This window comes from Penicillium robsamsonii (assembly GCF_028829455.1).
Source record: "Penicillium robsamsonii strain IBT 29466 chromosome Unknown utg000003l_segment0_segment0, whole genome shotgun sequence".
NCBI classification, from domain to species: Eukaryota; Fungi; Ascomycota; class Eurotiomycetes; order Eurotiales; family Aspergillaceae; genus Penicillium; species Penicillium robsamsonii.
This window is the reverse complement of record NW_026643221.1, coordinates 5,421,164-5,434,525: the sequence shown is the minus strand read 5'-3', so window position 1 is coordinate 5,434,525 and position 13,362 is coordinate 5,421,164. Positions and strand designations below refer to the sequence as shown.

The 13,362-nt window shown below is 49.2% G+C and overlaps 4 protein-coding genes across 4 annotated transcripts; 3 read left to right on the top strand and 1 right to left on the bottom strand.

Moving 5' to 3' along the window:
* Positions 1–4,701: 4,701 nt before the first annotated feature.
* Positions 4,702–7,447, top strand: N7447_006811 (KilA-N domain-containing protein; the record flags this gene model as incomplete). Its single annotated transcript, XM_057231073.1, has 4 exons — positions 4,702–4,737; positions 5,282–6,224; positions 6,281–6,413; positions 6,472–7,447. 4 exons carry the CDS (start codon positions 4,702–4,704, stop codon positions 7,445–7,447), a joined length of 2,088 nt encoding a protein of 695 aa, XP_057086163.1.
* A 94-nt stretch (positions 7,448–7,541) lies between these two features.
* Positions 7,542–7,766, top strand: N7447_006810 (KilA N-terminal/APSES-type HTH DNA-binding; the record flags this gene model as incomplete). Its single annotated transcript, XM_057231072.1, has 1 exon — positions 7,542–7,766. One exon carries the CDS (start codon positions 7,542–7,544, stop codon positions 7,764–7,766), a length of 225 nt encoding a protein of 74 aa, XP_057086162.1.
* A 1,160-nt stretch (positions 7,767–8,926) lies between these two features.
* N7447_006809 (uncharacterized protein) lies at positions 8,927–9,983 on the top strand (the record flags this gene model as incomplete). The annotated part of the gene is made up of 2 exons (XM_057231071.1): positions 8,927–9,792; positions 9,863–9,983. The coding sequence occupies 2 exons, from the start codon at positions 8,927–8,929 to the stop codon at positions 9,981–9,983; spliced, it is 987 nt and encodes a 328-aa protein (XP_057086161.1).
* Positions 9,984–10,552: 569 nt separating this feature from the next.
* On the bottom strand, positions 10,553–13,079 carry N7447_006808 (DUF803 domain membrane protein; the record flags this gene model as incomplete). Its single annotated transcript, XM_057231070.1, has 2 exons — positions 10,553–12,268; positions 12,321–13,079. 2 exons carry the CDS (start codon positions 13,077–13,079, stop codon positions 10,553–10,555), a joined length of 2,475 nt encoding a protein of 824 aa, XP_057086160.1.
* Between the last annotated feature and the right edge of the window lie 283 nt (positions 13,080–13,362).

The following is a 13,362-nucleotide window of genomic DNA, read 5'->3' as shown; positions in this document are numbered from 1 at the left end:
TATTCTATGAATAATAAATTCATACAAAAAAAGACAACGGTCGACATACATCAAAAAAAAAGACCTCCACAGCAGCGGGTCATTGCATACCAGATGGAGCTACGAAGCAGATAATCATCTGTGCCACGTCTGCACGCAAGGGGGCAACTGGCGGTGAATCCACACGATCTAGCCCTTCCTACGTGGTTGTTGCCGCAGCCAGTCATTGTTGCGTCGGATCATCGATCGGCGGGCTGCTGGTGCGCAAAGCCAATCATTGGCGCCGCTGGTTTGGATGGGGTTTTAGTCTCGTTACACATTTGGCCCGAGCCATCCTGGCTATTTCGGAGATATGAAATTCATTCTGAACTAGATGGTCACTGGAGCAAATGGCGTAAATGACTCGAGAATAGTGGCGCTTGCTAACGGTTACGGCGGTTGAATTATTCATTCACTTTCTTCTAGGGATTCACTCAAGAGGGGATATAGTCACTAACCTTGTACTGAACACTGCTATCCTATATAACGTATCGGAGGTTTTCTCTTTGTGTCTTTCCCCTCTTTCTTTTGCTACACAAGCCGCGCTAGAGTGTGTAAAGGTAAGATGAACGTGCAGTCGATCTCTTGGCTCCACGGGACAATGCAATGCGAGGTTAAATCCAAGTTGCACACGGCCCCAGCTTAGTTCCATCACGCCAGATCCTGGCGTCGTGGTGTGTTGTTATTCGCGCGAGGAAAAGGTGGCGCCTGGCTCACAAATTTCCCCAAGTCACATGGAAAGCAGAATCATTGTAATATTGGCTTAGGGTTGTATATGTACCTCATAATATGATATCCACGCCTATACCTCCGTACTCCGTACCCACTTGGGCAACTTCTTACCGTGGACCTATGGTAGCAGCCGTATACGAGCGCTATCTCGGTCGATTCGTTTTTTTTTTAATTTGCCCCATCCTGTACAACACATCACTAGTCTGCAGGGAATATCCCTGTCAGTCGTCGGCTCTCGCTCAAATTCCCCTCGTGTCCGAGTCTCGCGCTGTACATCGTAAATATGTTGTACCACCCCTCTCAAAGGCCTTGTACCCATTGTGTCCCCGATTGTCAGTTGGCCTTATCTGGCATCAACGTCTGCCCAGACGGCTTCGGGCATATGCTTATGATGTGTGAGGTACAACATGGGGAAGCATGGCAGCCCCTGGTGAAACATGATAGGCCGGAACAGAAAAGGGAACTAAAAAAAACCCCCGCATATCGATCTGATAATAGTGCAACTCGAAGAAAAAACCGCGAAAAAGGAAGCAGAAAGAAAAAAGAAAAAAGAACTAAAACCCAAATTAAACAAAAACCTTCTATTCTCATGAGAAAAGTCTGGTCTGCACGGACAGAGTCTGCAGGGTAACTCGCTGCAAGGTACGGACGAACCCGTTGATCGACGCGAGATTGGCATAAACAGCGAAGTGGAGGTTGTAGGTATGGGGGCCTTGTCATGGAGAAGATTATGTATCTAATTTCTGTAACATCCATTTAATCCACCGAGTTGATAGTCACACGGAAAATGCCGGATCAAAAAGATATTCTTTTCTATAAATTGACATTTATATTTCAAATATTTCAAATACTTAATTATGACTAGGTATACCTATCATATCAGAGTATCTCCTTGCACTCGGCTCAACGGTTCCATACGACGCATCACACCCGAATTGCGGAGCCGTTTCAATAACTGTGGATTTATAGTGGATCTTTGGATTTTGATTATTCGGGGAGATTAACGGAAATATTATAAGAAGCAAAAGAATGAAAAAAGCCACAGCCGACTGGCCCCTCCTTCAATATTTTTATCAAATCCTCAGGCTATTTCCTGTTCTAGAAAGTATTGAGGCGGATCCCCCCCCCCTAAACTACTGTACGCTGTATGTGCAGCGGGTATCGGGCCGTCGATAGCGAACTGCGGTGCAGGGATCTGTCAGCCCCCTTTCTTTTTTTTTTTTTTTCGTACATGGCCTTGGGTACCTGCTTTGGCCTGCAAGAAAATAGTATAGTTCGCAGACATAACAGATAAAAGACCTACTGCCAAGTATTTCACATTGCAATATTAATAAGAATGCCATTGATATATACTGGCCCGTTTTTTCCCGACCCCATGTTCACCGACCTCTCAAGGGTCTGTGGGCAATATCGGCGCCACTTGCAGAACCCACTAAAGAATGCAAATAGGATAATTTGATGGAAATAATATCATCTCCCCGATCCTTAACCATTGGATCTAGGTCCATGTAGGGTGGTCAATGCATATCATGGAAGGACTTGAAAAAAGAAAATCCCTAGCTGTCACTTTTTTGGAATGCATGGGAATTGACATCTGTCAACCTTGAAGCGAGATTTTCGGGTTGGAAATCAACTCCATAGTTTAGTCTCCTAGTCTCTTGGCCTCTTAGGTCTCTCTTAGTGGAGAATAACAATAATAATCTAGAGTAATTAAAAAAGAGGGACAAAACGCAAGGGAACTTTGGCCTTGCCTCTTTTTTTTTTTTTTTTTTCTTTTCTTTTCTTTTTTTTTTTCCACTTGGGCTTACAGTTTTTTCTCTGGGAAGTAATAAGCGGTGTACTGGAGTTGAGTTGTCTTGATGTTCTCTTTGCTCCCCCTTACTGGGATCTGGCTCTGGGCATTACCTTTTTTTTGTTGGGCGCTGGGAAAATATAGGGGAAATAATGAATTAGAACCAATATTCATGTTATTTGCTATTATTCCTAGGATTATTATCCCGGCTATCCCGACTATCCCGACTGGGAACAGCGGTATCTATACTCCGTATTGTATGTGCCCGTAAATTGCAGACTTACCATTTCAAGAGGAATATGATCTACGCCCGTAACCGTGCTAGAGTCAAAGGATTAGAGAAGAGGAGTCTCTGAATGCATCATCACGGGGACTCTCAGTTGGGATCGCGATGCTACGTGGAAACATCTTTCAATTCGGGCTAAATTGGGTTGGACAAATATTCTAGAGGAATCGCTTTTTTAGTTTTGCTTTTTCTCCTCTCTACTTCCTAATTTTCTCATTCTGTTTCGGTAAGCGCCCTCTGACTGGTGTAGAGAACAGACCCTTGATCTCCTTCAAGCCACCCGTGTTTCGTGGTTCCTTCTGAGCCACTGGTTTTCCCCTCTGCATCCCTGGGGTGTGACGTACTTCCTTCCTTCTCTCTCCACTGTTACTCACGGCCCGTCTTAACGCCTAGATCGTCCCGAACCATAAAAACAGGCAAGGCCTTGGTATTGTAATTGTTGGCTTGTCAATTGTAGGTAATTGAAATGACCCACTTCAGTCGGTTATAGCCGTATAAGCTAGAGTTTGAATGGACTTGGGGGGTCCGGGGCCTCAGATACCCGAGAGGGGGCAAGCCTCGGCCGATGTCCGGTGAATGATTTGAATGACTTGAATGATTTGGCGCTGGAATTTTAACCGTTTCTTTAAGACGGACCTTGCAGTTAGCTACTGTACCCCAAATGGAGGGGAAAGGGTGGTGCAAGCGCTGGCTCCAGAAGCGGGAGAGTGCAATCGACGGTGCAGCCGCCGCGCATTACCGGTTCTTTTTTTACTTTGATGTCTTGCACGATGAAGGATCGGGTCGGGATTCTAATTTTCTCTGCACAATATAGTACTTATACTAGTCTGATTAGGTGTAATTTGGTATCTCACGGATTCAACTAACCTTAGATTCAACCTTGAAATCTTGGTATTTCCCCTTTCCCCGGTTGACTGACCATGGTTCACTTGAGTGGGACCCGCACGCGTGGAGAACCTTCCAGCCTTGGGAAGGTTGGAAACCCTCTTCTATTTTAACCCTGTTAGAGAGGTAATATGAAACTTTCAGGGCCTGTATAAGGTATACCATGTACGGAGCCATATACTCCGTGCACGTATTCAACTCTTGCAGTCTTGCGCGGCCAGAAATAGGATCCAATATCGGAGTAACCTCAATAAATTGAATCTAATCGGGAGACTCCACTAAGGAAATCAACTCCCAGATCCAGCGGGCCTATCCCGGCCGATCAGCCTGTTGCTTTTCTGCCTGTCACACAGACCAGGATCTAGGTATTTCTCTTTGACTGCAGTTTCTAGGTATAATTGGGAAATGATAGTTAATTATTGTTACTGGGGAATGATTTGCCTTTCTTACCTCTGTTGCGGATAGTCCTTGCTTGGTGGCGTAGAAAATAGTAATATAATAATCCCGTAAAAAAAAAAAAAGGAATAATAGAAACGAAAAAAAAAAAAAAAGAAAACAAAAAGGGAAAAAAAGAAAAGAAACAGAAAACAGCAGGTATCGAGTCTAGAGGATGATCTGAACGCACGGTTCTGGTAGTCACTTTCACTCCACTAGGTCCCACTGTGATTGATTCGACTCTCTCTCTCTCTCTTCCCTTTTTCCTCTTCGTTTCTCCCTCAAAAGACGGGGCAAGCCGGGATTTTCTGCAGACATTCTTCTCTTTCTTCTGCTCAACTTAGTCAGCTTATTTATCCTCCACTGATCGACTTTCCCGCTGCGGCTCAGCGTCATTTCGCTTCACCTCTTTTCCCCCTCTCTTAACCGCTGAGTTTCACGGTACGAATTCCCTGTTATTATTTTAAGCTCCCTTTCCCAATTTTTTACATTATATTTTGTTCTTTTTTTTTTCCTTTTCAAACGCCATCTATCCAGCCTGCAGTGCATAGGGATGCGTTTGCTGCACCACCCCAGCCTCCACCTTTCTGTACGTCCTAACGCACTTGTTTTCTCAACCCCCCTCGACTTGCCTGAGACTTTACTCGTTCCCCCTTCATCCGGCTTCGGCCATATTTGATCATTGAATGCGCTCCAATTTGAGAGTTTCTTCGATGATATGATTCCTGCATGACCTTGAAACGACCCAAACTTACGCCCTTCTGTTTAGTTACGCTGAACCTACCCGCACTTTGATGTGTTCGATTGACGATTCTTAATGATTCTGATGACCATTGTGCTTCTCTGAATTCGTCTACTTTTATTTTTCCAAAAAGAAGTCTTTATTGCGCTTCTGTCTAGGCCAACCGAGTCTTTACAAAACGTTTACGACTTACTACGAAGCTTCACTACGATATTGCACGCCCCTGCATCGCCTGCATTTTGCATCACTTGTACTTTTTTTTGATCGTTTGATCCTGAAAGCCCGTTGAAAGATTCGTTTGCAGTTCTTTCTCTTATTTTTTTCCCCTCCGTGCAACGTGCAACGTTCGCAAGATCCTGTGGATTTCCAATTCTGCAGCCTATATTGATAGCACGCCGGACGATATTTACTACGTCCGCTCGCTTCTACTCTCTATTCTAAACCGTTTATCCGTGCAACCGAAAAGCTGGAGCTGCCGTCGATCTCGCAGGTCCATACCCGCGGTCCTGCTGACATTCCCTGGTACAACCACCACGCAGCGGAACGACCGTTATTGCCCGGCGACAAACTCCCCGCTCTCAGCCTGCCGACAGCCCAGGGCCTTTCCCGGAACGCCTATCACGATCCGTCTTTGAGCAATTCCACCAATTCTAGCGCTCGCACAAGTCTGTCTGGTGCCTCCGTGCCAGCAAACGAACCTAGGAGCCCGCCGTCCTCTGCGGACCTGTCTGGGACCCAGGGCCGGCTTTCATTAGATTCTTCCGCGACTGAATACAGTCTCCCACCTTCGGTCAACGAAGGGTACTATCCGAGCCCGACTTCTCTCGGCAGCATGAACCAGGCCCAGCCGTATATGGATGTCCACTCGCACATGTCTTCTGCTCAATCATACGCTCCCCAAGGCGCAACCGCAGGCGCAATGTCCCACTATCAGTATCACGGGCAACCCCCCGTTATGCAACCCGCATCTTCTTACCCCCCGGCTGCTTATCCCCAATATGGATACGCGAGTGGCGTGACTTCACCCCCAACTGGACACCCCCCGAGCTCCATGGGCCAGATGCCGGCTCAGTTGCTACCATTGCCTGGTAAGCTCCAAAGCCAGAGTGTCGATGATTATTCTGATCGTTATCAAGTGAGCAATCACGCCGTGGCCCCTCCGAGTGGATATGGGAACAACACTGGTGCTCCCCTACAAGGATTCGTCTTTGATGGTACCGGTCAAGTTGCTCCTCCGGGAGCCAAGCCCCGAGTGACAGCCACATTATGGGAAGATGAGGGCAGTCTCTGCTACCAGGTGGAAGCCAAGGGGGTGTGTGTAGCTCGACGAGAGGGTAAGTGGATCTTATGGCAAGAGACAGGGAAGTATTTTTGACTAATTATTTCACAGACAACCACATGATCAATGGTACAAAGTTGCTCAATGTAGCTGGCATGACTCGTGGCCGACGTGATGGAATCCTCAAGAGCGAAAAGCTTCGCCATGTGGTGAAAATTGGACCAATGCATTTGAAAGGTGTCTGGTATGTATTTGAAGCCTCCAACAAGCATGTGTACCGTCCATCGCTAACTCTTCTCTAGGATCCCATTCGAGCGTGCTTTGGAATTTGCCAACAAGGAGAAGATCACCGATCTCTTGTATCCACTCTTTGTGCATAATATCGGTGGTCTTCTATACCACCCGGCCAATCAGACTCGGACAAACATGGTAGTGCAAGACTCTCAGCAGCGACGGTTGGAAGGTCCTCCCCCGGGTCCCCATCGCACGCCATCTGGCTCCCAGCAACCCCCGCTTCATCAGCAGCCTTCTATGCAGCCTACGCCCATGTCCTCTCACATGTCCCAAGGCCCAATGAGTGGCCAGCCTGGCTCGAGACCTGGCCTCGAGCGTGCGAACACATTTCCTACACCACCTGCCAGCGCATCTAGCCTGATGGGGGTCACCAATCAGAGCGGTTCATATGAATGGGGCGGACAAGTGCCACACACACAACCTTTGTCCATCGACACCACACTGAGCAACCAGCGCTCAATGCCAACAACTCCCGCAACCACCCCACCGGGCAACAACATGCACGGCTTGCCAGCCTACCAAGGCCAAGCCTACGACAGCTCCAAGCCCTACTACTCCGCGCCACCACAATCACACGCGCAATACGCGCCGCACACCCCACTTACCCAATCAGGGATGCCCAGTTACGGCCAATCCTTGCCCGGCGGGTACATGAAAAGCGAAATGGCGCCACCTAACCCACGCCCCGGCGCCTCAGAGCCCGAAACCTCCGAGCGCGACTCAAACCGCTACAGCCAGAGCAACGGGCCCGGCGAGCCCGTCGCCGAACACGACCAGGAGTACATGCCAGACCACAACACCGGATACAACTCCAACCGCGGCTCTTACACTTACACCACAAATCCCTCTGTCAGCTCCCTTACCGGCGAGCACTCCCAACTCACCCCGGAAATGACCAGCTCCCCGAGCCAGCAAAACGGCTCCGGTCGCATGACCCCGCGCACGGGCACTGGCCCCCCCTCCCCACTGGGCTTCGGGGTATAATACACCTCCCCGTCCTGCCGCTGCCACTACCCTGTACAACGCTGTCAGTGACACGCGCGGTACCCCTGTCAACGGTGCTTCCGACCCTTACTCCATGGCCTCGACCACGGCCCCCGTCTACGCGGCTGGGAATGGCTCGCTGAGTGCGGGTAGCAAGCGTATGCGCGAGGACGAGGATATCCGTCCCGAGAGTACCGCTGAGTACGAGACATCGAAGCGTCGCAAGACAATCACCGATTCTACCATTGGTGGCCCGGTTGGTGGCCCACCTATTCTCCAGCCAATGAAGCCTAGCGTGGTCATGGCTCGCCATCGGTGAGTGTGATTCAGTTGTCGGCTCTAGCTAGCTTGTGGTTCTGGTTCTGGTTCTGTTCGGGTCTTTCTTGGTTTTTGCTGGATTCCTTTTTTTTCTTTTTCTGCTGGGTCTATTTCTTGGTCGGAGTTTGTTTTTTATGATAGACTGCGCATGCACAACCCGCATGGCGCGTCGCGGCCTTGTCGGAGTCTTACCACGAGCATGTGGGAGACTGACAGCCCCGGCGGTGTCGAAACAAAACGAAGCTCACTTGTCTCTTTGTCTGCGTTTGTTTATGTTTTCAGGTTGAAGAAATCTCGGAATATCTAACCTGTGTGGGAAGGGAGAAAGAACTAGGCGCAAGATCTGTTCACGGTTCAACATTAGAAACGCATCCCTTGATACTTCCATGTTGAAAGACTTGTTTCTTGATTGAAGACTTGGATGGTGATCGCAAACCTGAATGACTACGATGTGACGAATCTCTTATGAACGAATTTTCTTTGTGTGATGACTTGACCACGAGCCATCTTCATTAACGAGTTGTTTTTCTTTTCTTTTTATCATTGATGCTTTATCATTTGTGCGTGTTCTGGGTTTTGAAAAGGATATTCTTTGTGGCATGGCCTCGGCTTTGGTTTTACTCCCCTCTCTCTACTTCTCTGCGCTGCTATTGCTTCTGCTTCTGCTACTGCCACTCTATTAGAGAGATGATTATCATGGTAATGAACGGTTATGAATCTGTGGGTTTGCATGCCTTTAGCGACATACAACGTTGGTTTTGGTTCGGTCTAGATGGATTGTTCTTTTTCCGACTTTTGATCCTTTTCTGTAAATGTAGCTTACGGAGCTTCTCTCGTATTATTGAGCTGTAGAGATCTACTAGGCTGATTTCATGCTGCAAGCCCTCTGGGATATCATCAAATAGAGTCTTGTGTCATTGTATGAGGTTTCTTTCTACTTTTACTCACATCTCGTTACGTAACCTGATCGACCCTACCAAGCCCCAAACGGCAAAATCATAACACATCCGAACCATGGTTCATTCCGCTTCACGCCACGGCGACTTTCGTCAATTTCAATTCAAACACAACTACATGTCCGAACACCCCACCCCGCCCAAACTGACCCTCAAAATAACGAATGGATAACCCTGTTACGAATCCGCAAGATAAGAGCCAACCATGACTACTGACCGACTAAAACCATCCACAAAACCGCAACCCTCAGAACCTCGAAACCACCACCATTTCGACCCCTGGCAGTCAGCCTCAACAGGACACCAGCGCGCAGCTGAAGCCGGCGGTTTCCTCGGGTCAACGTCATGGCGAGATGCGCGCTCTGCGAAATTGACCAGACAGTATCAAAGTGGGGATTGTCTTCCGGGGCGGGGAAAGGTATTCGGACAGGGAGTGTGGAACACAGCACCACGGGACTCGACGCTTGTACCTGGCGCGTTTGATGGGAAATGCGCGCAGTCACCACCGGCGCCTAAAGCTTCCGGTGAATGGGCTATGGTTGCTGGGGATGTGGCTAAGCGGACTGAACTCGGTGTTCGGGATATCCGGTCGTTTATGGGTGTTAGCAAGCGGAAGGCTGTAGATGACATAAAGGTGGAGACGAAGAAGCCTCGGACTATTATTGGAGGGGAGCGGAGTCAGAGTCCAACTCCGAATACAAAGGAAAAAGAAACGGAAAAAGAAAAGTTTCGAATAGAAGACATTCCCCAACCCGAGGCCCGCTCTGGCGCAAGCCTTGATCTGAAATCGACTTCGCATATCTTCGCCGGTGTTACAATCTTCATCAATGGCTCCACTCTCCCCCAAATCTCGGAGTATAAGCTGAAACACCTACTCGCGTCGAACGGGGCGAAGACTTCTATCTACATGGCCCGGAAGACGGTGACGCATGTTCTCGTCGGACAACCCAATACCGGGACCGGGAGTGGAGCAGCTGTGTCTGGTGCAGGAGGGGGTCTTGCTGCGAGTAAGCTCCAGCAGGAAATTGCCCGTGGGGGGTGGAAAAGTGTGAAGGTTGTTAGTGTGGACTGGTATGTACTATCTTGATACTGTTGAATGACCGGCGAGTGGTCTTTCTGACGTTCAGCTTGCTACCACTAGGGCTCTCGAGAGCATCAAAGCTGGGTGCCGTCTTGCGGAGTCCCGGTTCCCTGGTATGCATGTTGCGGCCAAGGGGCAGAGGAGTGTTGCTGGGATGTTTGGCGTGCAGGGGAAGAAGTGATCTTCTTTTACATGAACATGGTTGACACTTAGCGACTTGGCTTTTTTCTTTTTTGGTTTGTGTTGCATTGCGCATGGCATTTTGCCATGTATGGCGTTCTGGATGATGCTACTTTAAACTACGTACACTTATGATACCCATGATCTATGATCACATCGAATTAAATCTGATTGCCTGACTATGGAATATCTGCTTTGGAGTTTCTCTCGTTCCATTGACTGATGCACTACCGTTGCCGATATAACTTATGATGAATGACATTTGTACTTGAGGTTCTCATTTCATTAATCAATCATGCACCATTATCATGACATCCATTATTTACAGAATCAAAATCAAAACCACAATCATAATCATGTACAAATCGATGATAAAACGCGGTTCGATCACAGAACACAAAATAGTCAGGGAAAAAAAAACAGACAAGAAAAGAAACATCAACAAAGTCTCCCAATAAGCGCCATGGCCATGCTAAATACAACATGAGAAAGAAATCGTGATATATGGGTCATAAATCAGAATCCCAAGATGGCTATATAAGCCTGATAAATCGCGAAGCTTTCTCACATTCACCTGAAGGAACCTCTCCTACCTCCGCGTGCAGCATATGTCTCGCCATCATGACTGCTGTTGTCAGAAATATGCCGACGCCAGCCGCTCTGTTGGCGAGTCGGGATGGTAGACAGGCGATCATTGTAGTCTTCTGTCTCGCCAGAGACAGTCGTTACCATATCAGACTCTGAAGAGACTGATCTCAGGCCCGATGCATTGGTTTCGCTGGACATGAGGTCGAGTGTGGTGGTGGGCGTGATATCAGGGAGTGGTGGGAGGGGGTTTGGATGGCGGTGGGTAGAAAAGGAGGATTGGGCGGGAGGTGGGGCGCGGGAATGGGGATGGACAGAAGAGTTCGTCCGGGTGCGAGTTCTGCTGCCGCTGCCCCTCGATGAAGGGTGCCAGCCCTCTTCTTCGTGAGAGAGGGGCTCCGGGGACGAGGTGGCTTGTCGGTTATGGGGGAGGTAGTAGGGGTTGTGGGACTCGGAGTGGTTGTGGTGATTATCCTCATATGCAGGGAATGCGGCAGTGGACATGCTGGACACGGAGTCGCCATGTGGCCGGCCGGCGAACATGGGCTGGGGCTCGCCAAGTTCTGACTCGGCGCTCGACCACCGTTCTAGCTTTTCGTTTAGGAGTTCGTCTTCTGGTCGTGAATGGCGTGAGTCGCCGTGGACGAGACCGAGTGATTCTTCCTCCGTTGCGGTCTTGCGCAGGTCGGCTTCCAAGTGCGATCGGCGTAAGATGCCACGAGGCGGCGAACCTGGTGGGTGTCTGACGGGGGATTCGCTGCCAGCCTTCCCACGGCCCATCATGTTGTTGAAAGAGAACTGGCGGCGGGCAGTGTTGGCGAGAGGTTCGGGTGCCAAACTTTCGGGCTTTTCGTCTGCCCATGATATAGACCGCGGCGTATCGCTACGCGGTCGGTTTGGGTTGAACGGGGCCTCCAACCCTCCAGTCATACTGGCGCCATGGTATTCGGTGTCAGCATTGCCACTTTGGTGTGGCATATCTGTCATGCCCATCGATTGTGTGTTGACATTAGGATTTTTCTCCTCTTCTGTATTTACGGCCTTCCACTGGGAAGGATGAAGTACGCTGGTAGCCCGAGACCGAATATTATCCATGAAAGAATGACCGCTTTGCTTGGTGTTTGGTCGTTGTTCCTCCTCGGGCTCAACAGCGGGCACCCGGGACATGCCCCACGGTGGATGTTGTTGTTTGACTGAGGGTGTTCGCGGAGTGATTGGTCGTGACATAGTTGGTCCCTCGCCAATGACAGTCTTGCGCCGGCGCAGGCCATCCCATTCAATTATCTCATTCTCGCCTGGCACTTTCAGCGTATCCTCATGTTTATCATGGAAGAAACGACGGGCTTCATCTGATTCCATAGTGCGGCGAGCAGTTGAAATGCGACGGATGATAGAGGCCGCACCTCGAATGGAGTCTGCCTTGGGCTCAGACTCGGGCTCTTCCACCGCGGCGACCTCCCGAATTTGATCCAGATCGCCCTTGAAGATGGCAGCATCGGGGACGTCCTTGGCAGACTTGGATAGCTGCAGCAATACAACACCAGCACAGATTTGCAAGAACCCAATGATTACAGTTGCAATCTGAATGCCTGTGCCTTTGAAGCCCTGGAACAGGATGGCAGAAGTGACAATGGTGGCGCTAGTAAACATCACATAGTAAGTCGGGGTGACCAAAGCGGCGTTGAAAAGATTCAGCGCTTTCTGTATAGCAATGTTAGCACATGTATGAGACATGAGGGGAGTGAATACGTACATTGAGGTAAATAATCTCAGTTAGCAGTGTTCCAATAACAAACACAAACAAAACATAGAGGAACCAATGCTTGAACTGCTCCTCGCCATTAATCTGAGCGAGGATAGCAGACCCCAAGCCTTGGGTAGCCACGACACTCAGCCCACCAACCATGCTGCAAATACTGATATAAACAAACATGCTCGACTTTCCGTAGCGCGGACCAACCCAAAGAGCGGTAAAAGCAGCTCCAATAATGATCAGCCCAGCATAGACCAGAAACCCAGGCTGAATAACAAAATGCTGCATGCTCTGAATGTCCTTGACAGACGATTGCTCAGGTGCATTCATAGCGATAGTCACAGATCCAATAATACAACAGAAACAGCCAACCTTCCCCACGAAACTAAGCCGTTCCTTGAGGAAAATAGCTGATAGAATCGTCGTAATCACGACCGAGAGCGCACCAAGCGGCGTAACCAAAATCGCATCGACGAAAGCATACGCCACAAAATTGCAGATCTCTCCAACAATCATCAGCGTCATGCCAGTCCACCACCAGAAATTCTTCAGATATCCATATCCCTCGCCGGCCTCCTCATTGTACTTCACGTTCGCCTTCAGCAGGCCGATTTTCTTGACCACAAACGAGATACCAATGAAGATGCCCGATGCGACAGCCAGCGAAATACCGACAGCCTTGTATACTGGCGGGCGACCTGAGGTTTCTGTGCGCGCAAGGAGGTTGTTTGCATGCGATAAGGCGAAATTGGGATCCATGATGGAGGGAAAACCACACTGACCAGCAGTGGGAAGAGGCGAAAAGTTGTGTCGCGGGGACAGAGAGTCGTCCGAAGACGAGACTCAGCGACTATTTGAAACACTTATCTACCCTACCACGATATCGATAAAGACTGGGCGTATCGCCGGGGCGATTATCACTGGCTGAACAACAATCTTGGAAGGGTTCCGAATCGCAACAACTTTGGTGGGGGAATTGTGATTTGGAATATTGGCGATCTGAGAATGCTTCTGGAAAAGGTCCACGAGGAAAGAAAAATGG